The sequence below is a fragment of the Xyrauchen texanus genome, chromosome 9 (assembly GCF_025860055.1).
Source record: "Xyrauchen texanus isolate HMW12.3.18 chromosome 9, RBS_HiC_50CHRs, whole genome shotgun sequence".
Taxonomy (NCBI): Eukaryota; Metazoa; Chordata; class Actinopteri; order Cypriniformes; family Catostomidae; genus Xyrauchen; species Xyrauchen texanus.
In genome coordinates this window covers 13,212,698-13,237,457 of record NC_068284.1, presented here as the reverse complement: position 1 = coordinate 13,237,457, position 24,760 = coordinate 13,212,698, and the positions used below count along the sequence as shown (strand labels likewise).

At 40.5% G+C, this 24,760-nt stretch overlaps 2 protein-coding genes across 3 annotated transcripts; one reads left to right on the top strand and one right to left on the bottom strand.

Moving 5' to 3' along the window:
* Positions 1-279: 279 nt before the first annotated feature.
* mfsd8l2 (major facilitator superfamily domain containing 8-like 2) lies at positions 280-23,184 on the bottom strand. Of its 2 annotated transcripts, XM_052133432.1 has the most exons (14): positions 23,072-23,184; positions 21,688-21,859; positions 21,315-21,340; positions 10,928-11,113; positions 10,701-10,763; positions 8,556-8,675; positions 8,373-8,452; positions 7,301-7,601; positions 6,610-6,683; positions 4,951-5,164; positions 4,621-4,743; positions 4,291-4,421; positions 1,485-1,593; positions 280-1,169 (listed from the first exon to the last, which is right to left on the bottom strand). In XM_052133432.1, exons 5-13 carry the CDS (start codon positions 10,753-10,755, stop codon positions 1,513-1,515), a joined length of 1,179 nt encoding a protein of 392 aa, XP_051989392.1. In that variant the 5' UTR covers positions 10,756-10,763; positions 10,928-11,113; positions 21,315-21,340; positions 21,688-21,859; positions 23,072-23,184; the 3' UTR covers positions 280-1,169; positions 1,485-1,512. The 2 variants fall into 2 exon arrangements, with proteins under 2 accessions (XP_051989392.1, XP_051989391.1); XM_052133431.1 differs by lacking the exons at positions 21,315-21,340; positions 21,688-21,859; positions 23,072-23,184 and adding an exon at positions 11,372-13,006.
* LOC127649674 (putative nuclease HARBI1) lies at positions 14,605-19,124 on the top strand. The gene is made up of 3 exons (XM_052134916.1): positions 14,605-14,730; positions 18,142-18,968; positions 19,121-19,124. Exons 1-3 carry the CDS (start codon positions 14,605-14,607, stop codon positions 19,122-19,124), a joined length of 957 nt encoding a protein of 318 aa, XP_051990876.1.
* Positions 23,185-24,760: the final 1,576 nt, after the last annotated feature.

Genomic DNA, 24,760 nt, shown 5'->3' with positions numbered 1-24,760 from the left:
GTTTTTGAGAAACTCAATTTTCTTCGCTTTATCATCGATCTCCTTCTATCTCTTTCCCTTTCTCCGTCTAAACATCTCTCTCTCTCTCTCTCTCTCTCTCTCTCTCTCTCTCTCTCGCTCTCTCTCTCACACACCCACACACACACACATTCTCCTGTACAGAGTCCTGCAGTTCTTTTCAGTTCTGTTATGTGAATCTCTTTAAGGGACAAGAGCACCATCATGTGTTGATTCACTGTAAACATCCATACTCTAGAGAGCAGTGTTTTATAACTGGGTTTTAATTCCAGATTTTACATTGGAAGAAAAACTCAAATGTTTTACAGTACAAACGTGAGCAATGTATGTCAAATAAAACATTGAGATTTTTTACTAAATTATTACTATGAACTACCAAGAAGTACAAAACACATTGCGGTCGACACAAACCATGTTTATCCTCATTGCAAGCGAACCAATTTTTTAAATAGTCTGGGTCGTGGTCAGAAATTGACAAAAAAAGTGTAGTTTTGTGCATGGTTTTTGATGTCCATGTTGCTATCTGCCTAATTTGGCTAGCTTCTACCAAGTGACAGATGAATTGTGCCACAATGATGTGTTTGATTAGATGCACAACCTTTGACATCAACGTCATCAATGTAAGATACAGGAACAGTTTTCTCGTCCTTTTTATAATTAATAAACACATTTATATTGCTATCCTCACAATGTGCGATTATACTGACAGTGTATTATTTGCATTTATCATGTTTTTTTCCTTGCTGTCTGCAACCCATCATTTGAGAACCACTAGATCACACAATTGTTAGCAGATATTCAAGTGAAATATGTTTAATATATTTTCATAAAAAAGACTCACGGTAAATATGATAAAAATGTGCTTTAGAGGTGCTAATTTAAGTTAGACATAAGGGGAAAATTACATACATTTTAATTCAGAATGCCAAAATCTGCAGCATAAACCCAAAATATGATGACAGAATTAATTAGATGCTGTGCCAAAAGTAATATGTGTGTGTAATGTGTGCGTGTATGCCCTTCTTGCTGTTTGTGGTCTGCTGGGCCTGGCAGGACCTCTTATCTCCCACTGTTTCAGCATCTGCTCTGTACAGCCCCACACGAGCACTAAATTTTGGCAGACAGACCGCAGAGAGAGAGGGGCTCTGGCTCTGTGCGGAAATAAGAAAATCACACAGATAGATTCATTCACCAATGACAGCTTCTGTTGCATTGCAGAGAGTGTTATTTTATGCCATAATGCTGACAGTTGCTAGAAAATTAACATTTGTTACTCAATAGCCCACAATGTGGCATGTTCCACATTTACTGTAGTTCTGTTTTTCAATTCTGGACTATTCCTATATTAAGGTTTAAAGCCCCGTGGCTAGAGTCTGTATCCGTTTAACTCAATAAGCACAGAAAAGATGTATAAGCATGAACGTTATCAAAGTGTACACTAGTTACACAAGAGGCCACTCTCTCACCGGTGTCCTGTAAAGGGAAGGGTGGTCTCTATCCTCCATTCTCTGAGTCCTGTGCGTGCTCAACTCTGGGCGGCTCCACCAGCTTCTCATAGGACAACACCATCATGATCTGACCAGAAAAAGCCACCATTATACTTAGTGTTAAAGGGGCATTTTTCAAAATGATAATTCATATGATAACACGGGAAGTCAGCATGTTGCTTCTGAATGTTCCAGTACCTTGATATTGTCCCCATTTTGCCTAGTTACCGACAAGCACCATCTCTCATCAGGTTCAAGTGCATTTACCTTCTCCTGTAACGCGTCTGATAGCGTTGCGCATTTTGTCCCGCATTGTGTCCGCATAATCAGTGATGAGTGTGATTCAGAGGTTGCATTTTCCCTTAACATTACTTTTTTACTCCACTGATGGTTAGGTTTAGGTTTGGGGTTTTGGTTTGGGCGTATGGTTTGTAAAATATGAATTTCTCTTCTTTGTGTGACATAATTTACAGCTAAAAACAACTCGCCCCTCGGTGGGCATTTCACCCCAAAACTGGAAAAAATTCTGGAGCTCACAAGTGCCCATTTTCTTTTCAATAACACTTTCCGCTTCGGCCACTGGGGGCAGTGATTTGAATTTCGGTGCAAACCGAATTTGGCTCAAGAAAAGTCAGCCAGTGAATTCGGAAACTCAAAGTCAAAATAATCATCTTAAGATTTATGTATTTAAATTTAATAGCAAAATTACATAAAAATTGAACTGAGTAATCTTTAATCAAATAAAATTAAAAAATAAAGTTACAAAAATTATTTTTTGTTCAACATTACACAATTACATTTTATGGAACTTTATAATGAAATTGAAATGCGTAAATATTAAAAAATAGGCTAAATTATCAGTGTGAAAACAGGGGCCTTTTATGTCCTCTACTGCCAAAACATATGAAAGAATATAATGACTTGCAATTAGAACTTGCCACATAATTTTAATGTGTGTTATTAGAGATGTTTTACTTAACACATCACCAATAGTCTAGACAATCAACTTTCCTTTATGAAAATAATGTACTATTGCATAAATAATAATAATAATGATTAAAAAAAGACCTCTCATAATGACATCATTCTTTTGGCAAGTGAACTCTGCTAATTACAATACAATTTCTCTTTTTTTTCTCTCTTTTTTCCTTTTAGTTTATTAATATTTTATAGGTTTGTCATGTTTTTCAGGGAACAAACTTAAATTGTCAAGTCTGTAATCATGATTTTGTGTGGTAAACAATTGATAATTGAAAACTGAATATTAGTAAAAGACATATTAGCATTAAATACTCTTTGTACTGAACACCTTGAAGTGTCATGACCTTGAGCACTAGACTATAAATAAAAAAAAACGGTAAAACTGTCTGTAAAACCCTGTCAACTAATAACCTGCACTGTAAAAAGTGAAACCACCAACTGTTACTTTTTGGTGCTATTTCTACCTGATCTAACCCTTAAAATTAGTTTTGTTGATGGAACCAACTGAATATGTATATAAGATTCAGTCATGTTAAATAATATTTTGACATCTAAAACCAGTTAATTTTGATGGTACCACATAAAGCACATTTTAGTTTGTTGCTTTTTTCCCCAGTACGTTAACCCTGTTACTATCAACCTTGTTTTCTGAAGACAAAGTTATATCACATCATATATTATTATTTATGAATTCAGCTTTAGAAGGCACAGTACGATTTATTAACACTTCAAACTATTACTGTATATGTCTGAAATAATTTTTTAAATTGTGAGTGTTCTTGTTTCTCGATCACATACTGTATATTCAACCATTAATAAAGGTAATGTTATCTTTAATGAAACTGAGGAAAACTTGAGTCTCGTCATCATTCCTCTCTGAACATGCCACACAACTAATTATTTAGTCACTTGTCATAACAAGACTGGACTACTGTAACTCTCTCATTGCAGGCCTTCCTGCATGTGCAGCTAGACCTATATGATCCAGAATGCAGCAGCACGTCTGGTCTTTAATGAACCAAAGAGAGCACATGTTACACCACTCTTTGTCTCTCTCCACTGGCTGCCAGTTGATTCACGTATTAAATTCAAGGCTCTGATGCTGGCATACAAAACAGTCAGCACACCTAAAATCATTTCTGCAGAGCTATACTCCTGCCAGAACGGCTAAGGAACGTTGCCTTGTTGTACCAACACAAAGAGGCACCAAAGCACTTTCCCGCACTTTCAGTTTCATCATACCACATTGGTGGAATGACCTTCCCAACTCCATCCGTGAAGCTGACTCACTCTCTGTCTTCAAAAAACGAGAAAGATTTTTTTTTAAATCTTTCTTGTTGCACTTAAATCTGTTTTGAATACTATTCTGATGCTAGTGAAACTTTGTAGTATGACACTTTTCATACCAATGTCTCAACATTTAGATGTACTAAAGAAATTACATAGTTATTGTTGCTTATGTGCAGTCAAAGGACTAGCATTAAACAAGAACATTTTACTTGCCTTTGCTGTGGATGGTTTCCACAACAGGAAAACCTTATTACCATTCAGGGAGGACACATGAGGCTTAAGTATGATTTTATGTTTTCTTAGGCTATGTAATTTGTGACATGTCTATCTCTGTATGTGAAATGTCATGGTCTGGTGGGTTTAAATGATCCTTACCTTGTTTTGATGTGTTCCGCGTTCTAAGGTATTATGTGTACACTTAAGTGAGCTGGTAGACTAAATGTTTGTTATGATAAAATATTGACAGACAGATCTCTGATACTGTTCGAGAGTCATAATGACTCTGTTTACTCACCATGATGAGGGTCAGTAGAAACATCATCATACCCAGCATCACGTATAGATTTCCTATTAGACCACCTGCCCACAGGGGACCCAGGATGGTAGCAAGACCACCGACTGAACGCCGCACACCCTGACTAAAGCCTGCAAACACACACACATATATAATCACATACACACGTACACAGAGAGTCAATAGAATCAGCATGTAGTTGTAAATATTTAAAAAGTAACAATATTAAACACCTATACAAATGTGAGTGTTAGGTTTATTGGTCTCATCTATCTTTTTCTTTCTTGTATTCTTGCTTTCATTTCCACAGAATTTGTCTTTGCTTCTCACCTTGTGTCTTTTCAGCTGTAACTTTAGAAAAGAGGGACACCTGAGACACGGCCACAAATGGAAGACCCAGTAACTGCAGAAACACTCCAGTGATGAACTCCATCAACTCAAATGCAAAACCACCTGATCACAGGACATCCATTACAACCAGACAGACAGACAGACAGAAAGATAGACAATGGATGGATAGATAGATATAGAGCAGTTCCAAACTAATAAGGCTTATCATCGTGCTGGCACCAAACTGTGCAGACATATTGTGTCTGTCCATGCCCAGGTGTATGCCACTTTCTCTGGACGTCTGCCACACACACACATACACATGCTCACCCTGTGGGTTGGCCAGGAAAATGAGGCACCAGACACAAGCTCCACTGCAGATGACCAGCCCCACCGCCAACACCACCCGGTCTTCCAGCACATGACTCAGCCAGCGCACCAGGAAGAAACCTGCAATTACCTCCACCCCACACAGGCTGTACATCACACTGTTCCCCAGCTCACCAAAGCCAAAGTACTTCTGCGTAAGAGGTGTCACCATGGTCTGGAGACAGAAAGCAGAGTCACCAGAGTCAGAATAGTCACCAGCCACTGTATTTAAGTTCATTATTATATGTGTTATATAGTATACATTTATATGTAGGCCTATATTTAATTACAGCTAATAAAATAATTATATGTTGTGCTGTGTTAACTGCTATAAGTTTTATGAATGCTAAACAAATTACTGTTTAATATGCTTCGAAAAGAAGAACTCCAGTCCCACTTTATATTAGGTGTCTTTAGCTATTATACGTACTAACATTAAAATAAGTACAAGACAATGTACTTATTGTGTAACTGAATGCTATTCTGCAAAATTGTCTCAAGATTCACATTTTCTGCTACTGAAGTTGAGGTACAGGTAGATTAAGATTAGGGTTTAATAAGTGTCAGCATTAAGGTTAACAATGTAACAACAGATGTAATTAAATTATGTAATTTAAATGTAAGTACATGGGAACAACACGTATGTTCATAATAAGTACATTGTATCAAATTATTAAGAAAACAGTAGTTAAAGACACATATTAAAACGTGGAACCAGAACTCAAAATTTAAATTTTCTTCTTTTTTTTTAAATCAAGAATTCATAAACACTTATGTCCCATATGTCCACACTATATTGTTTCCCAATCAGCTATTGCATCTTGTTTTTATTGTTTTTTCTTTCCAAATTGCCTAATACTCCACATCTAAACTTTCACTTTAGTATTAAACTTCAACTGAAACTTTAACTTAAACATAACTCATACTACCTCAGATACTTGCTGAAGAGAGGTGTGCTATTACTATCTATCATTTCTGTAGTTACGCCATTGGTGCATGTCTTGTAAGACAATACTGTTTAAGGTTTTAACATCACATATTCAACTACATTTACAAACTTGTTCAAGCACAATCAAATTGTGTGGTAGCTCAACAGATAGAGCGTTGCTAAGGACCGTATATAAGTCCTGAAGAGCATGCGAGTTGACACGTGAGCCAAAAGTGTCAAAGAAGCACCACAAAATGAGGCAGTTGCTTCAGAAATCGCTTACTTTTTCTGACACTCCAGGTTTAAGGTTTAGAGAAGGGAGATTATTCACCTTAAAAAACATAATCTTTTGGGGAGAAAATGTTACTTGTTTTTAGAGCTACTTTCGCCTAGGAACGTAACCCCCGTTCCCTGATGGAGGAAGCGAGACGTTGTGTCGAATGAACCGACACTGGGGGTCTTTCTTGAAGGCCTCGGTTACCTCTGAACTTGAGAAAAGCCCAATGAGAAATTGGCAGACAGAATTTGTATGTCCCTCCCCCGAACATACGGGTATGGCAATTTGCATGTGAAAAATATCAGTGGCGAATTTGCGGCAAGTTTGCAGCAAATTTGCCATATATTCTTGATTTTCGTTAGGGATGCTGAATGCTGAGGTAAATAGAACTGTGGTAAGTGTTTTTTGCTGTTACCTCGAGTGCTGTCTGATTGAAGAGCGTGATGAACTGAGCGGTCAGGAGAACCACTACCTCCTCCCTGAGAAACTCTGAAAACAGAGAGAGAGAGAGAGAGAGAGAGAGAGAGAAAGAGAGCTCAGGCTTTTCAATGCTGCCAAGAAAAGATTGAATATAATGGAAGTATAAATGCACACACACAAACACACACACACACACACACACTCACACACACACACACACACACACACAAACACACACTGGAATCGTCCAGCAAAGAAAGAATGAGCAAATCGATGAGAACTTAGCAGACTTTTTCTCACACACATTATCACCCTCAGAAGCAAAAAAAAAGAAAAAAAAGAATCGATGCTACACTCACTCAAACTGCTCTGCCAAAAAACACACAGCACTTTTATTTGTATTGTATTTATTTTTTGGGAGAACAAACTCTGGCTTTGACCTTGGCTCTGGCTGGCAAAGAAAGAAAGAAAGAAAGAAAGATAGATAGATAGATAGATAGATAGATAGATAGATAGATAGATAGATAGATAGATAGATAGATAGATGTGTGTGTGTGTGAGAGAGAGAGAGAGAGAGAGAGAGAGAGAGAGAGAGAGAGAGAGAGAGAGAAATATTCTACACTCATACTGCTCTGCCTAGAAAACCAAAGCACTTTTGCTTTTTGAGAATAACCTCTGGCCTTCACCTTGGCTTGCACTGAAGTTTTCAAAGGGGTCGGAAGTAGCTGTAGGGGGGGAATCGGGAGGAGAAGGTGGGAGTTCGGATGAGAGCTGGGTCTCAGCCTGTTCGGGGTTGACCGATCCATACGATTCTCCTCCTAAGGCTCTGTCTTCATCTTCCAGACTCATGAGAGGCTCCTCTTCCTCTTCACCTCTGACCTCTCTAAGGGGGGTGTTCTGCTCAGAGATGGAGTCTAGTGGTGGGATGTCCCAGTACAGGACCATCACTGCTAACTGCATGAGCAGCCACATCCCGCACATGAAGAGCTGCATTAAGTCTATTGGTTAGTCCATTAGTTCATTTAAATTAGGCAATTTTTTATTTTTTTAAAGACAATGTGAGTGGACTAGTACCTAACTAGTGCAAGTCAAAAGAGCACACCGTCTATGATAAGTCTTTATAGTATTCTGGTCACTAGATATGGTTCAGGTCCTTCAATATACATTCACTGAGTACTTTATTAGGAACACCTGTACACCTACTTATGCATGCAATGATCTAATCAGCCAATCATTTCGCAGCAGCGCAATGCATAAAATCATGCAGATACGGGTCAGGCGCTTCAGTTAGTGTTCATATCAACAATCAGAATGGGGAAAAAATGTGATCTCAGTGATTTCGACCATGGCATGATTGCTGGTGCCAGATGGGCTGGTTTGAGTATTTCTGTAACTGCTGATCTTCTGGAATTTTCACACACAACAGTCTCTGGAGTTTACTCAGAATGGTGTCAAAAACAAAAAACATCCAGTGAGCAGCAGTTCTGTGGACAGAAACGCCTTGTTGATGAGAGAGGTCAACAGAGAATGGCCAGACTGATTGGAGCTGACAGAAAGGCTACAGTATCTCAGATAACCACTCTGTACAATTGTAGTGAACAGCATCTCAGAATCCACAACACATTGAACCTTTAGGCGGATGGGCTACAGCAGCAGAAGACCACGTCGGGCACTTTATTAAGGCCCATAGTGTTCCTAATAGTGTAAGTCTAAAAAGAAGACACTAAAGACCACTACAAATGAGCAGCACAGTCTTACCCCAGGTGAGGTATACTTGTTTACAACAAATGGGCCCAGTTTAAAATCACACAACCTCAGAAAGATATTGAAGGCTGGTCCTGAAAGTGAAAATGCACATTGTCAAAATATAATACATAGAATATAAAATGTCTTTTTTAAATAGTCTATTGTTGCTCATAATTTGGAGGACCACTGACTGACCAATCAGAAGTCCAGCCTGACGGCAGGCCATGACAGCAGCAAAGACTTTCGCTCGCTCATCAGGAAGGGTAGTCCTTGTGAGGAACCCAAAGATGGAGGAACCAGCTCCCGCTCCGATACCTGACAGATGGTAAATATTTTGTACAATAAACTACAGCTTTATACGGATAGGCATTGCAACATTTTTGTGCAATTTTGAAATGTAATTTATTTGGGGTGAATTTCACAAAACCTGTCAAGAACATCCAGGCCATGCTTCACCTCAAAATTAAGAGAAAATGCCGAAAGAACATGAAGCCTATTTTTAGGACTGTCCGGGACGGACTTTCTAACAAGGACCATTTACACTATTTTCATGACAATTAAGCATATTTTCCCCTTAAATTCTCATTACTCTACTGCAAACAAAAATATAATTATCCTTGCTGTAATGCAAAAGAACTATTCTAATTACTGTAATGTAAAAAAGTAACTAGATATGATTTAAACCTTGTGTTGTGTTTGTTTGTGCAAACATCTATTGTGGCCCAATACATTTTCAATAATTCTCATATTCCATATATCATCCCAATATATTGCATTAGATATTTTTGTCAATTAATGTTTTAGTAATTATTACAGGTTTTGTACTTCTTTTATGAAGATTATATTATATTAATATTCATTTTGACCTTTCATGCATATAGCTGATCCTACCAATTCTTAAAAATACTTTTAATTTGCTGACAATTTAGAACTGTTTTGTTCATGTAATTAGCTCATTTGTCATCACAACAATCCTATTCAGAGTTGTTTTTAAAAACATAAAAAAGATGAGATAGCTGTGTGTTATATATCGTTGAAAAGGTCTCAATTAGTAAAATCCAATGAGCAAATTTGTTTCAGTCAGAGGCCAAACAGTAGTGAGATTTAGTGTATGAAATTCCCACTGACACACATACATAAAATAAACAGGAGTGTCTTTATGTCATGTTCTTCCTTATTACTTCCTGAAACATACATATAACACAGATAATGACATAATATGATAAGTAGATCTTGAAATCTTCCTCAAAGAGTGTAGATGGAAAGACGATGCACAAAAGGCCACTTAACATATGTGTGTGTGTGTGTGTGTGTGTGTGTGTGTGTGTGTGTGTGTGTGTGTGTGTGAGCCTGTATTTATCACTTTGTGGGGACCAAATGTCCCCATAAGGATAGTAAAACCCTACATTTTTGACCTTGTGGGGACATTTTGTCTGTCCCCATGAGGAAAACAGCTTATAAATCATACTAAATGATGTTTTTTGAAAATGTAAAAATGCAGAAATTTTTCTGTGAGGGTTAGGTTTAGGGGTAGGGTTAGGTTTAGGGGATAGAATATAAAGTTTGTACAGTATAAAAACCATTATGTCTATGGAAAGTCCCCATAAAACATGGAAACCCAACATGTGTGTGTGTGTGTGTGTGTGTGTGTGTGTGTGTGTGTGTGTGTGTGTGTGTGTGTGTGTGTGTGTGTGTGTCCAAATATGTGCTCATCGAAATGATTGGATGCTCCTGAACACTAAATATTTCTGTAGTTTGTTGTTAAATCCATTCATTTCCCATGGCTGCTCATTTTATATTGGGAACAACACAGGTATAACAAAGTGAAATAAAGCCAATCAAATTTTATACAAATTATCAATAAATGTGTGTTCAGATGCCCTGTGTGATAAAATTAATGGAATTTTATTCCAACTGTATGAAATTAACTATAGTTTTCAGAAAAAAACCCAGACTGTAACACTATAATGGATACATTGTAAAGTCTTTATACATCATGGTACTATTTGTCTGCATTTGTAATTTGCGATCTGTAATTTGTGCTGGCTTAATGTCAAACAGATAATAGTGTCTGGACAGGATGATTCATTAGTGTATTACAGTAATTGGAATCTAATGAAAACCATCAATGAGAATAATGAGAAAAACAAACCACACCTGAATGCATTACAGTACAGTAATACAGTGTGCTTGATTTTGGGGTTAAGTATGACCAGGATATGTTCTTTGTATTCACCCTTTAATATTTGTATAATATGCCAACAGAACGTCTCTGTCTTCTAGATCAAACTAATGTTGCTTAAGAACTGAAATAACAGTGCAACTTCAAAATATCCTCACCTGCAACCAGACGACTGGACAACAAAAGCCATTTTGAATATCCCATGAAATACATAAAGTTTCCTATGAGTCAAAGGTATGCAGTTAATGTATGGATATGGGTAACATTGTACTGTACAAAAAACATTATAAGTAGATCAGAAATGCATGAGTCGAGAGCACAAGACATCTGATCTGTTGTAGGGCCAGTTGCATCACATTACATGTCTGTAATTTTCAATACTGACCCACGATTTCAAAAATGTTGGAGAAAAGGATGATTGTCTTTGTAGTTCTGGTTTTGTCAGACCAATGGCCAAACACTGGACCTGTCACCAGTCCACTGAAGCTGAACGCAGACAGACCCAAGCCGAGAAAATAGGGTGGTGCCTCTAATAACTGCAGATATCTCCATATTGTAGGTAGAATGACAGCTGAGAGAGGGAAATACAGTGACCAAGAGCACGAGGAGGGTCACAATTTAAGCTGTATTGTGAAAAATCATATCTAAACAGTTGCAATAATGACCTCTTTAACAATGATCAATGCATTCAGATTTTCTGAATTTACCAATTAATCTGAATATTAAGCATCCACTCATCGATTAAAATTACTGATCTGCAGCATAGATTTTAGTTGCATAAATGGGCCAGAGAGATGAGGAAGATCACAAAGAAAAAAAGAAAACTTACCATATTCCACGCCGCTCAAAAGAAATATTAATCCAATAGTAAGAAAAGAAAGTTTTCTTTTTTGTAGATAATCCATCAGTTGTATCGTATCTTATATATGTTATTTTCCCAGAGCTTGGTCATTCCTCTTCCTCATGGTTCAATTAGTGTAATGAGAGAGATGATGTTCTCAGTTACTGAATCTGAATGTGACTACTGAGTCTTTTTTGCTCATCTCACTGTAAAACTCTTTTTGAAGCCATTTCGAATGTATCATTCTGTGAAATACGATCAAGCAGAAACGGCAACATCTTTAAAAATATTTTTTTTTTTATGGAAAATTGGATTTAGATGATTTTAGACAAACACACCTACCATCATAATGTGTAGAAGTTGCATTCATGACTCATAATGTAGCCTTTTTCTTCATTAAAGGATCATTTAAGATAAATAGAGCCACCCCGAACAGTTTCAGCCATATTCACACAGAGCACTAACCTCAGAGATCTAGTATTACCTGTGGGCTTGTATCCATTATTTATTTTGTTCAGGTAAAGTGGACTGTAATTCTATTCCCTTAAAGCTGTATCTTTACTTTATTGGCTATGTATTACAAAGGTTTGAAACCCTTAATTTAGTAATATGGCCATCCATATACTGTATATATAATTTGTTATATATACAGTATATATAACAAATTATATATACTTTATAATTTGTTATAATTACATTTGTCATTGACATACAGTTGATTATAAAATGATGTAATAATAACCCAAATGTCATGGTGCATGAATATGGAAATAACCTTAATCCCATGTTCATATTCATAACCCTTAAAGCATAATAAATATTTTTCCCTGTCTGTCACTCACTCGACGTTGTGACAATGTAGTGACAATAGGCGTCACTCTTGGGAGCCCGAGACACCTTCTGATCTTTTATAAAAGTCCAATGGGAATTGGTGAGTGGTATTTGCATGCCACTCCCCCAGACATAGGGATATAAAGGAGGGGGCGTGCTTACCACTCAATCAGATTTTCTCTTCGGAGCCGAGCAGTCGCTATTTCATTGAGAAATAAGCGAGCTGAATTCCCACGGCTTCCATTCACTTCTGCTGTATACATAAGGAGTATTACAGCGGCTTTCTCCCCTCTCTGCACGGGTGCACTGTAGAGATCTATTCTAAAAGAGTGGCACACATTGGAACGTCTTTGTAACAAAGACTCAGGTAGGCTGGGATCCATAAACAGTGTTTTATTGAAACTCACAGATATATGCAGGCAATGGTCAGGCAATGGGGAATCAGGGCAAACGTAGGCAGAGCAGGAGCGTTGTGAGGGAAGCAGGATGTCAGGGCAGGCAGCTATGGGCAATCATGAAGAGACAGGCAAGGTTCAGGTAGGCAGGCAGTAATCAATCGTAGTCAACAGGGAAAGCAGGGTCGGTAGGCAGATAATCAAACAGGAATGGTAGAAGAACGCTCAGTAGTGTAGCCGGAACAAACAAGACTTCGCCCCGAGTGTGTGACTGCGTGTAGCTTAAATAGAGGGAGATGAAATGGGGATCAGCTGTGGATTGATCAAGCCCGGTATGTGAGTAATTAGAACTAATGAATCGGATCTCCGGTGGCCGACCGCGGAGGTGCTCTCGAAAGCGTTTGTGACAGAACCCCCCTCCTATGAGCGGCTCCTGAAGTGAGGACCTGGTCGGCGCCGGGGTCGACCTCGAGGGCGGAGGGCCGGTCTCTCTGGATGGACTCTCGGACTGTGGGGGGCGTCGCGGGCAGTTGGCGCGTAGATGCCCCGCTTGACCGCAGTAGAGGCAGATGTTGTGCGAGAGGCGGCGTTCCTTCTCTTCGTGAGAGAGATGGGTCCGACTGACCTGCATAGGTTCGGGTTCCTCGTGGAATGAGCGAGTCGGAGCTGCCGGCGCGAACCACCGGATTGACCGCCTGGAGCGGATGAGGTTGTCAAGGTGTATGACGAGAGTGATGAATTGATCAAGAGACATACCCTCGTCGCGGCAGGCCAGTTCAGACTGAAGCTCGGCACTCAGCCCTTGTTGAAAGTGGATCTTGAGGGGGCTTTCCGGCCAGCCGGTCTGCGTAGCGAGAGTGCGGAAGGAAAGCGTGTAGTCCGCTGCCGTGCGATTACCTTGACGCAGGGCTATCAGCTGTTCGCCTGGGCTCTTGCCACTCTCGGGGTGATCAAAGACTGTGGTCAGGCTGCCCATGAAGGATTCGTAGGTTGACTGGGCGAAACCCTGGTTGGTCCAGATCGCGGTAGCCCAATCGAGAACTCGGCCTGTGAGCACAGAACATACAAAGAGGATCTTACTCTCATTGGTGGGGTAAAGTGCGGTTGTTGAGAGAGGAAGACCGTGCACTGCATGAAGAAGCCTTTGCACTCGAGCGTACCTTCAAACTTCTCGGGATGTGCGAGGCGAGGGCCGGTGATCGGTTGGTAGTGAGGAATGGCGTCGGCTGCTGGGCTGGCTGGAGGCGCGGTGAGCGCCGGTGCTGGCTGGCTGAGAGCTTGTACAGCCCGCATAATTTCATCCACGGCGGTCATCAGACGGCCGAGTTGATGGTGTTGTGCAGATAGCTGATTCGCTTGGGTGGTGAGCTCTTCAGCCATACGTGATATCACCGCTGGATCGATGTTTGGCGAAGTCTTCTGTAACAGAGACTCAGGTAGGCTGGGATCCATAAGCAGTGTTTCATTGAAACTCACAGATATATGCAGGCAATGGTCAGGCAATGGGGAATCAGGGCAAACGTAGGCAGAGCAGGAGCGTTGTGAGGGAAGCAGGATGTCAGGGCAGGCAGCTATGGGCAATCACGAAGAGACAGGCAAGGTTCAGGTAGGCAGGCAGTAATCAATCGTAGTCAACAGGGAAAGCAAGGTCGGTAGGCAGATAATCAAACAGGAATGGTAGTAGAGCGCTCAGTAGTGTAGCGGAACAAACAAGACTTAGCCCCGAGTGTGTGACTGCGTGTAGCTTAAATAGAGGGAGATGAAATGGGGATCAGCTGTGGATTGATCAAGCCCGGTATGTGAGTAATTAGAACGGCCCTCCTACCGGAGGGCCGGTAGGAGAATGTTTTATTCCTTTCTCATTTAATTTCGCCACATGCTCAAGTAGCTGTGGTACCCAAACGTTTAACATAAGAGCGGTTTTCTTATTCTCTGGGTCACATAACCAGTGTGTATGTCCATCATAACAACCACCGTCCACCATTCCTTTTTGGAATGGTGGACGGTGCTACCAAACTGTGGCACAAACATGCTCAACCCCGGACGGTTTCGACGGACCATGGGGACGAAACACCTCCTCCCCCCTCCTTGACCGATCCACTGGTGAGTATCAGGAGTCAGGTAAGTGCTTCGATATCTCCGCCCCGCTGTGAGTCTCACCCGCCGGTACGTCCAACGAGATTGCGCTCTCCAACCTGTCGTGGCAGCTGACTCGGACCGTCCGACTTGGCTACATGATACAGTTCGTACAGAGAATGGCACTACCTTGCGCGCAGAAATCACCACCCTTCTGTGGAAACGTGCGATAGAGCCTGTCCCTCCAGACGAAATAAAGAATGGGTTCTACAGCCCCTACTTCATTGTACCAAAAAAGGCTGTGGGTTGGGGTCAATCTTGGACCTGCGAGTACTGAACCAAGCTTTACACAGTCTCCCGTTCAAAATGCTGACGCAAAGGCACATTCTAGCATCCGACATCAAGATTGGTCTGCGGCAATAGACCTGAATTCGAAAATCACTATGTTTGCAACCTGTTTGCATTCGAGGGTCGGGCGTACCAGTGCAAAGTCCTCCCTTTTGGCCTGTCCTTGTCCCATCGCATCTTCACGAAGGTCGCAGAGGCTGCCCTTGCTCTGTTAAGGGAAGTGGGTATTCGCATTCTCAACTTCCTCAACAACTGGCTAATCATAGCTCACTCTCGAGACGTGTTGTGTGCGCACAGGGACCTGGTGCTCTCACACCTCAGCCGGCTAGGGCTTCGGGTCAACTGGGAGAAGAGCAAGCTCCTCCCGGTTCAGAGCATCTCTTTTCTCGGTCTGGAGTTGGACTCAGTCTCGAAGAAGGCGCGCCTCATGAACGAGCACACCCAGTCGCTGATCTGTTTGAAGGCATTCAGATAGAAGACGACAGTTGAAATTAAACTATTTCAGAGGCCCCTGGGGCATATGGCATATGAGACCGCGTGACACATTGCATGGCTATCACGACGATCTGTCACCGCCTTTTCAGCCCTTGGAACCACCTCACATTTATACGGGCAAGTGTTCCCCTAGAACGGGTCTCCAGGTGTGTCGTGGTTATGACCAACACCTCAATGATGTTCTGGGGCACTGTATGCAACAGGCACGCAGCCACCGGCTCCTGGTCGGGCCCGCGGCTACGTTGGCACTTCAAGTTCGAGCTTTTGGCTATTCTGCTCACCCTGCGGAGGCTCAGGCTGTTGATCCAGGGCAAGCACGTGTTGGTTCGAACAGACAACATGGCAACGTGGGCATATATCAACCGTCAGCACGGTTTACGCTCCCATTCTACATTTACATTTACATTTATGCATTTGGCAGATGCTTTTATCCAAAGCGACTTACAGAGCCTTTATTACAGGGACAATCCCCCCAGAGCAACCTGGAGTTAAGTGCCATGCTCAAGGACACAATGGTGGTGGCTATGGGGATCGAACCAGCAACCTTCTGATTAACAGTTTAGTGGTTTAGACCACTACACCACCTCCACTCCAATTCTATGTCAATTCTATGGCAACACCTCAAGTCGCTGCGAGCCACTCACATCCCGGGTGACCTCAACACTACAGTTGCGCTGTCATGATAGGTTACCCACAAGGGAGAGTGGAGACTCCACCCTCAAGTGTTTCAGCTGATCTGGAGTCAATACGGGCAGGCACAGGTAGACCTGTTCGCCTCTCCAGAATCCTACCATTGCCCGCTCTGGTACGCCCTGACCAAGACACCCCTCGGTATAGACATGAAGACTGTCCTGACAGCGCTCACCTCCATCAAGAGGGTAGGGGGCCCCAAGAGGGTGTATATCCACTTGAAAAAAACCCTCTCCCTGGTCGGAGTGTGGTCTCCGTGGTGTCTTTCCCCCACCCAACCAATCCAACCAAGATCAGAAGGCTCCCAAGAGTGACCCCTAGTGTCACTACATCAACACAACATCTCGTTCCCTCCATCAGGGAACGGAGGTTACGGAAATAACCATTACAATTACCATGGTTAACATCAAAGTAAAAAACAATCCAAAAATGCCATAGCAACAACCCAAAACAACCTAGCAACTGCCTAGCAATGTGATAACCCTCACTCGGAACATAGCAGCAGCCAGGCAACCAGATGATGAATTAGGGCAGCTTTTCTTCAGAAAATTCAAAAATCTATTTTCATCTTTCATGCAGCAGCTGAGAAGCAGTGTTCGGTAAATTATTTATTTACCCAATTTTTTATATTAAAATAGTAATCCACTACAAATTAATAATTATTTATCTAAAATTGTAATCACATTACTTTACTAATTATTTCATTGGAAACGTAAACACAGTACGAATTACTTTACTGAAGTTCCTTTCTAGAACACTTTTCCGCTCAACAAATTCAAAATAATGTCTATATTTCTTTTTTGTTCATTGTTACACACAAGCCATACACTCAGCCCCTCATATTTATACTTCACAATGACTCGTTACAGGGCTGTAATTCATGTATTCTACATTAATAATATATTAGAAATCAGCATAACCCTATAATGTACATAAAAGTTATTAATTGAAAGTCAGTAACGGTATCTGAATACAATAATTTAAAATTTAATGCATTACACTAATTGTTTTACTTTAAAAATGTATTCGATTACAGTATGTAATTAATTTGTAACTGGATTACACCCAACACTGATTGATAAGCTGTTCATGAGTCCACTGTGTACAAAATGTACACTTTTAAATGTAAAGTTTATAATGGAGTTCATTAATAAACCTTGACATAAAATGGTCCATTTCTCAGGCAATCATCTTGAAAATATCTCCCATTTAAGGAATTGCATTTGCACAGCATGTTACACCCTAGGAAACCCATAGAGCTGACCAGGTGCAAAGTGCTGTTCTGGCCTGAGTTTCCCGAAACCTTCTTAACGCTACGTCGTTCTTAAGTTACACCTTAAGCTGTACCTTATCGTTAATACGTGTTTCCCGAAACGTTCTTAGTTAAGTATACCTTCTGTAAGTCATACGTTCGGAAGGTTGGTCTGGAGCACTCTTAGCTATACCTTATCACTGTTGGCAGTTCACTCCACTAGTGGGCACCACTGCAAAAAGCTTCTTTACATCTTAGTCTATACGAATATTATTTTAAATTGAATACACCCAGTGTTCAATTAGGCTAATTCAAGTGTTTTCATGCAAATAATAAAATTGTCATCACACTGATTGTTGTTAGCTTTTTAATTATATTATCCAAAGGTACATCAGCTGGCAAACCATTCGAAAGTAAAGGCTTATTCGTCTATTTAAAGAGAATGACTGTGGTGGGGAATTTGGTCAAACTATGGCAGCGATACAGCGAATAGTTGTGCTAAATCAAAGACGGCGCCGTCCGCGAAGCCATTTAGTGTATGTGCACTATTATATTCGTGAAAACTTTAGTCCCCTGGCTACCATGTCAGAAGATACAATTCAAAAGAAATTTCGCCTGCCACGACAGCAAATTCAGCAGCTTTTAGATCATATTAGTCCGGATGTGTCAAGACAAACTCGACGGAACCACCCCCTCAGCCCCGAAATTCAGCTGCTCTCCGTTTTTATGCAGTGGGGAGTTTTCTGGAGGTGGTTGGGGATGGATATGGACTGAGTAAGACCTCGGTGTGGCGGTGCGTTCGTTCAGTCACAAACATCCTGCTCCGTCATGCCATAGATTATATCCGCATGCCTTCCGCCAGGCACGAAGTAATGGAGGCGCATCAAAGCTTCCATGCCATTGCCGGTATACCACAAATAATAGGGCTTGTCGACGGGACACTTATCCCCATAGCCAACCCATCAGCACTCAACCAGGCCTTCATCTGTCGTAAGGGCTTCGCGGCCATCAATGTCCAGGTGGTGGTGGACCACAGGGGGATGTTTGCAGACGTGGTGGCAAAGTGGCCTGGTAGCGCACACGACAGCTTTGTATGGGCCAATTCAGTAGTGGTTCAAGATGCAGAAAGAGGGTTTTTTGGGCAGAGCTTTTTTATAGGAGACAGTGGCTACCCCCTCAGAACCTATCTTCTAAATCCAGTCACCAACCCCACCACGCGGGCCGAGGAGAATTACAACATTGCACACATCCATACCCGCAACTTGGTGGAGCGCTCGATTGGGCACTGGAAGATGCGCTTCCGGTGCCTGCATAAATTAGCTGGAGGGTTGCGTCTGAAGCCAGAAAGATGTTGTGCAGTTGCAGTAGTTACAGCAATACTACACAACATTGCACTCAGTGGAGGTGCAGCTTTGCCAGAAGAGGAGGAGGAAGAAGAAGAAGAGGAGGAGGAGGAAGGTGTCCATAACCCACCCCAACTGCCCTACACGCAGCTGGTGTACAAACGAGGCAGCAAATCATTCACAACATTTTTGGTTAATGTATTTTTGCACCCTATTTTTCATCATCAACATAAAACTTTCCCCTTTTTGTGGATATACACAGTTTCTCCCTGTCTTTTTTTTTTTTTTTTTTTGCTGTTGTGCACAGCTGAGTTTATTTCTCCTCCACAGTAGAGGATGGTTAAAGTAACGTATCATTCACTATTATGTGCCATTGATCATTACACAGTGAACTCTTTACAATAAAGATGCTCTGCAGACCCAACATCGATGACAGCAAGTTTGTCTAATCAAATTGGTGTTTATTCAAACAAAAGCACTGAAAATATATATTTGAAAATAAACATATATAAAGTCTGCTTTCCTGAAGCACGCAGTCACTGGGTTGTTGATAGTTCATCTGTAATGTAATCAAATAGTTTGATCAAAAAGTTAACAGACAACACTCTAGTAGTTCCGAGCATCATAATCAAGCTTACCTTGACCTGGCATTATAATTGGAACAGAAATGGTTGGCCTTTGAAATTTAGCTTCGGACAAAGCATATTGCTTCTCCAAAATCTGGAGCTTCGCCTTCTTCACCTCCAGCATGGTCCGGGCGAGGTTGTTGGCCTCCTGTAACCCCTGCTCGATCCATCGCAGCACTTCCAGCTTCTCCTTTTCGAGCTTCACCAGCTCTTCACTGCAGCCGCATCGGATAGAACAACGCCTTCTGGAGCCACTCGCAGACTGCTGGTGTTGGGCGACCTCAGTGGAGGCACATGAAGGTGCAGACCGGCGTGGTGACGCCGGTCGCGGAGATGCCCTGTCGCTGCTGCTGCTGGGGGAGAGGGCGTGAGGGTGCGAGTTGGCAAGGCTGGCCTGCTTTGAGAGCATGGAGTGGTATCCACACCTGCTCTCAGATCTATACCCCCTGAGATACCCTCTGAGGCCGCTTCTCCAATGATTGCCAGGGCCTTTTCCTCGTCGGGGCTGAGTGCAGGCACAGAGCAGATTAACGACAGAAGAATGAATCTGGTGCCACATATTTTTTTTAAAATTGCCGGATATCCATTTTTACATGAGACGTTTGGGCTAGTGAGTGACGGATGAATCTTGATGCAGTCTGCTGCTTCCTGCTGATTGGTCAACACTGACAGTAATGCAGCCAGGGTTTCCCATACGTTCATTTATTTGTGGCGGCCCGCCACAATATCAACGCTGACCGCCACACATTGATTTTCGATTTATTTTTTATTTTTTACTAAGCCTATTTAAAATCGTATTTGATTGCAGAGAGCCGTAGCGTATTCGCGCAGCACTAGGCTACCTCTCGCTCGTCCCTCTCTCTCTCTCTCTCACCCGTACCTCTCGCGCTCTCTCTCCGACATGGAACACCGCTGCATAAATCTGTCCAACACAGCACTGTCAGTTATTACTTATTAGCCAGCATGCAAGGAGCCTAGCTAATAAGGAGAGCTAAGTTATTGTTAGAATACAGCTGGATTTTTGAGGTCAGCACGCTGTATATAGCTGGTAGTAGTCAATATCGATGCACGCGCATGGGGAAACACTGGCAGCAGCGCATTATGAAAGACTTCGTCTTAGGTTTAACAACCTATGAAACTAATAATGAACAATATGAAACTAAAACGACATAAGCTTCATTTAAAATGGCTTAGGAACTATCTATTTAGAGGTGGATAAACGCAATTTAGAGGTGGATAAACCCACTTTGGAGGTGGGTAAACGCTATTTCCGAATTTTGGGAGGTGCGTAAACGGCGTTTACGTGCGTTTAGCCTCCACTACATCCCTGGTCCTGACTCCTAAATGCGAGAGTGTAGTTTCGACGCTACACATTTTGAGAGACAGAGAGAGAAGACGCGGCACCGCTGAACACTTATCTGGGAAATTGCGTCTGGGAGAAAGTTTTTAAATTATTGATTTGATTTTATAATATGTGTGGATTAATTTAGGCTACTCATACAATCTACATGCTAAAGTGAATCAATGTTTGCGGGGGAATTTCCCGCATTATAAGTGGTAGACCTGCAGGAATTATTAAAACACTTATTAAAGTATTATCTGTTATATTATTTATTTTAATAGTTCAAAAAGTTAAATGTTCAAATTAAGATTTTTTTGTTGAAAGGTGTCTTTTTAATAAATGCAACACGTTCCCAAAGTCATGTGAAATAATCGTGTTACATAATTTTGATTTCAATACTGACCAAAATAATTACGATTATGATTTTTTCCATAATCGAGCAGCTCTAGTTTGTGCTCAGTCCAAACTAGTTCCTAGTACATTCAGTTTAGTTTGAGAAACAACAAAGGTTTTCTGCTTGAACAGAAACTTACCTCTTTTTTATCTTTATTGCTTCAACCTAAAAAAGAGATAAAGACGAATATCCAAATTACAAAACTATTTAATATACAGATTTGTATTCACAAAACATCTTATGGCTAAAAGCAGCTCTTATAACTTGCCGATTTAGGATAAACTCTTAAAAATAATGGGCATGTTAGTCCTAATATTAGGACTTTTTCTAAGAGTATTTTAAGAAAGCATTTTGTGGGGGAAACCAGCAAACGCGCCCGCGCATTTGTCGACCCCGCGCAAGTATTTCAAGGTATTAAGGGGCATATGAGACTTAGATAATTCACTTCATCTGATGTGATCTAAACTTAACTGAATAACATATTAAATTGATGGTTGTTTTTTTTAACTTACCTGTTTTCGTACACGCAGTATCTCCACGTGTCGATCTGCAGCATCGGTAGGATCCTTTTCCTGTGGTGACGTTGCAGTGTGACGTGGCGATTCTTCTTCTTTTTGATTTTTTTTTTAACGGCGGTTGCAGACGTTTTAGTTCATTACCGCCACCCCCATGAATGATCTCTTGCTTACAAATATAATTATTATGAGATATATATATATATATATATATATGGATATATATCCAGCTTGGTAGCTATCAGAAACTCAAATAAATATTTAATTATTTTATGGCCTGACTATTTATTTAATATTTCTTTTTTATTTATCCTTTATTTAAATAAAAAAGAAAAAAGAAATATTAAATAAATAGTCTTATAATAAGTCTCCTTTACATTCATTTAGCAGAAACTTTTATCCAAAGCGACTTACAAATGAGAACAATAAACTAACAGTAGGACAACAAGTTCAGTGCTATGCAAGCTATATGCTAGTGCTATATGCAAGCTATATGCTAGTGCTATATGCAAGCTATATGCTAGTGCTATATGCAAGCTATGCAATATGCAAGCTATATGCAAGTAGCCTATAAGTGCTATATGCAATCTATATGCATATTGAAATGCAAGTCTCGTGCTCAATTTTCCTCTTGACTATCATATTTATTGCACATCATAACAACTCTGCTGTACATTAAAATTCTTAAATAAACCAGTATCATGCAGAGTTTGCAGTGTGTCCTAACCGTAATCTTGCAATTCTGCATACACTCTTTACCCAACCTGAGTTTATAAAATAGTTAATTTCCCTTTCCTCTATTCCAATGTTCCTGCCACATTCTAATAACTTCTTTATTATCGATTTAGCTTCTGATTTTCCTACTTGCTGTATGCTGTAACTTTGCTGTATAATGAAATATTTTGTGCTAGGGTTAGGGTTAACCTAACCCTAATCTCACACATAAACGTTTGCTATATTTGTTCATCAGTACATGATTCCGTGTCCTCCAATGACATGGTCAAACTAATATTAATAATTGCAGTGTGGTAGTGAGATATGTACTAAGCATTGAATAAAAAAATGCATATGATCTCACTCCAAAAATCTGTAAAATTTTAGGCCTATTGTGGGCTCAACCCAAGATCCAGAGAATCATGAAGTGTGCTCTGCACCGCTTGATTGTAATTCTACTGAATTGCTTTTAATGCTGGAAATTACATGTACATGCACTGAATGTGTTGCACTTTTGCAATTTAAATTGGGCAAAATTTCCAAAATACAAATTTTTCAGACATTTCCCAGAAAGTTTCTATTTCTTATACATTTCACAATGACATGTTTCAGATTCGTTCAGATACTGAAATAGTCATCTGTCTTAAAGGAGTCCTGGCTTACTTACACGTCCACAAACATCCACAGTAAGGGTCCCTAGTCAAACGTCCAGATATTGAACCAGTTTTGCCCGTCCACAGACGTCCATAGGATTCCCTAGTCAGACGTTCAGATTTTTAACCTGTTTTGCACGTCCACTGACATACAAAAGTGGGTCTGAACTGACAGAAGTTATATAGACACGATATGAACGTCTATCTGACGTCGCATGTTTGCTGGGTGGGCCCACCACCTGTTCTTGCCCGGTCTCTCCGGATTGCAGCACCTCTTGCCTTGGCAGCACTGGCAAAATCGTGCCACTTTTTACGAACAACTTCCCACTCTCTCTGTGGGCTTGAACTTGATGCTGCCATTTTCATGGCAATGCGTTCCCAGGTATCTTTTTTCGTTTTGTTGGACACAGTTGTCCGAAAACTCGAAAAAAGCACATCTTTGTGAAGTGCCACCTCGTCTAAAAGGATGTCCATTTCAGTTGGATTAAAGCTGGGGGCTCTCCTCTTTCTTTCTTTTTTCTCCGCCATAGCTATTGATTAAATGTTTCGCGTGTTGCGCTTTTATTGAGTAGGTCATCCAATCACAGAACATTTTTATTTACACCAATAATGTGATGCAGCTGCTGGGCAATCAACCCTGGTTGTGGAGTAAATAAAGAAATTATAGCAAATATATTATGATAATATAAGTGGCCTTTTCTAATGCAATTAAAGCATACGGACAGTTACTGTAGTGGGTTAGACGCATGACACGTTTGAGCACGAGGTTGTGCGTTCGCGCACTCTTTCCGAAATTATATAAAATATCCAGGGTTTAATTTAGTTTGCAATTTGTAATTTGTAATTTTTTATAATATCCCATGAGTCCAAATAAATGCAATTTCCACTATTTCTGAAGTGCTTCTTTTAAAAAGAACACCGCTTTCTCACATAACGCAGTGAAGCAGCCCCTGCACGAGAGAATAATTGATTCTCGAGCCATCGATATCAACAAATTCAGCACCATCGCCACGGACAGCACCGGGTAACGTCGCGCGTAAGAAGGTATATCTTAAGCGGCTTCCTAAGGCATGGTTCGAGGAACACACCTAGAAATGGTATACCTTCAGTTATACCTTAAGAGTCTTCGTAGCGCGCTAAGAGACAACGTTATCGGAAACTCAGCCCTGAACTTGTACACATTTTTATATAAATCTTCAATTAATATTAATGTTATTTTGGATAAAAACCTAATTCATTATTTAAACACTATTGTTGGCCATAAAGTTAAAATTTTGTGAGTTTTGTTATTCTGTCATTTACTGAATCAGTTTTCCAATGTCCAGTTTCATAACTGCAACTATTATAAAGTGATTATGTCTATATTGCACAGAAGAATACACGTTTTCAGGTAAGATATCATTTGAAATGAACAACATTTCAGAATGTATGTTACTTTGAAGTAAAATATTGAGCTTCTGCAGGCTATTGATTTATAGATCATTATTTTCATTATATTTTCTGTATTTTCAAGTAATTTGAACACTGGAGAAAAGCGATAATTACAATTTTGGTTTGTTCAGTACGACCACAATCAAAATCAGCTGGAATTAAAATCATGCATAGACACTAATCCCAAAATATTTTTCATTGTTAGATAAGTATACCTAATGCATTAACTAATGTTAACAAATAGAAACTTACTGTAAATTGTTACCATTTTA

Bases quoted from the DNA above. Each gene is read 5' to 3' on its own strand.
- mfsd8l2 (XM_052133431.1), bottom strand. From the start codon at position 11,447: ATGGATTATCTACAAAAAAGAAAACTTTCTTTTCTTACTATTGGATTA. The intron at 5,165-6,609 runs GTAACAGCAAAA...TTCTGTCTCCAG, and splicing joins TCAATCAGACAGCACTCGAG to ACCATGGTGACACCTCTTAC. The intron at 4,422-4,620 runs GTGAGAAGCAAA...GTGTGTTTGCAG, and splicing joins TACAGCTGAAAAGACACAAG to GCTTTAGTCAGGGTGTGCGG.
- LOC127649674 (XM_052134916.1), top strand. From the start codon at position 14,605: ATGGTGGACGGTGCTACCAAACTGTGGCACAAACATGCTCAACCCCGG. The intron at 14,731-18,141 runs GTAAGTGCTTCG...GGATGTGTCAAG, and splicing joins TGGTGAGTATCAGGAGTCAG to ACAAACTCGACGGAACCACC.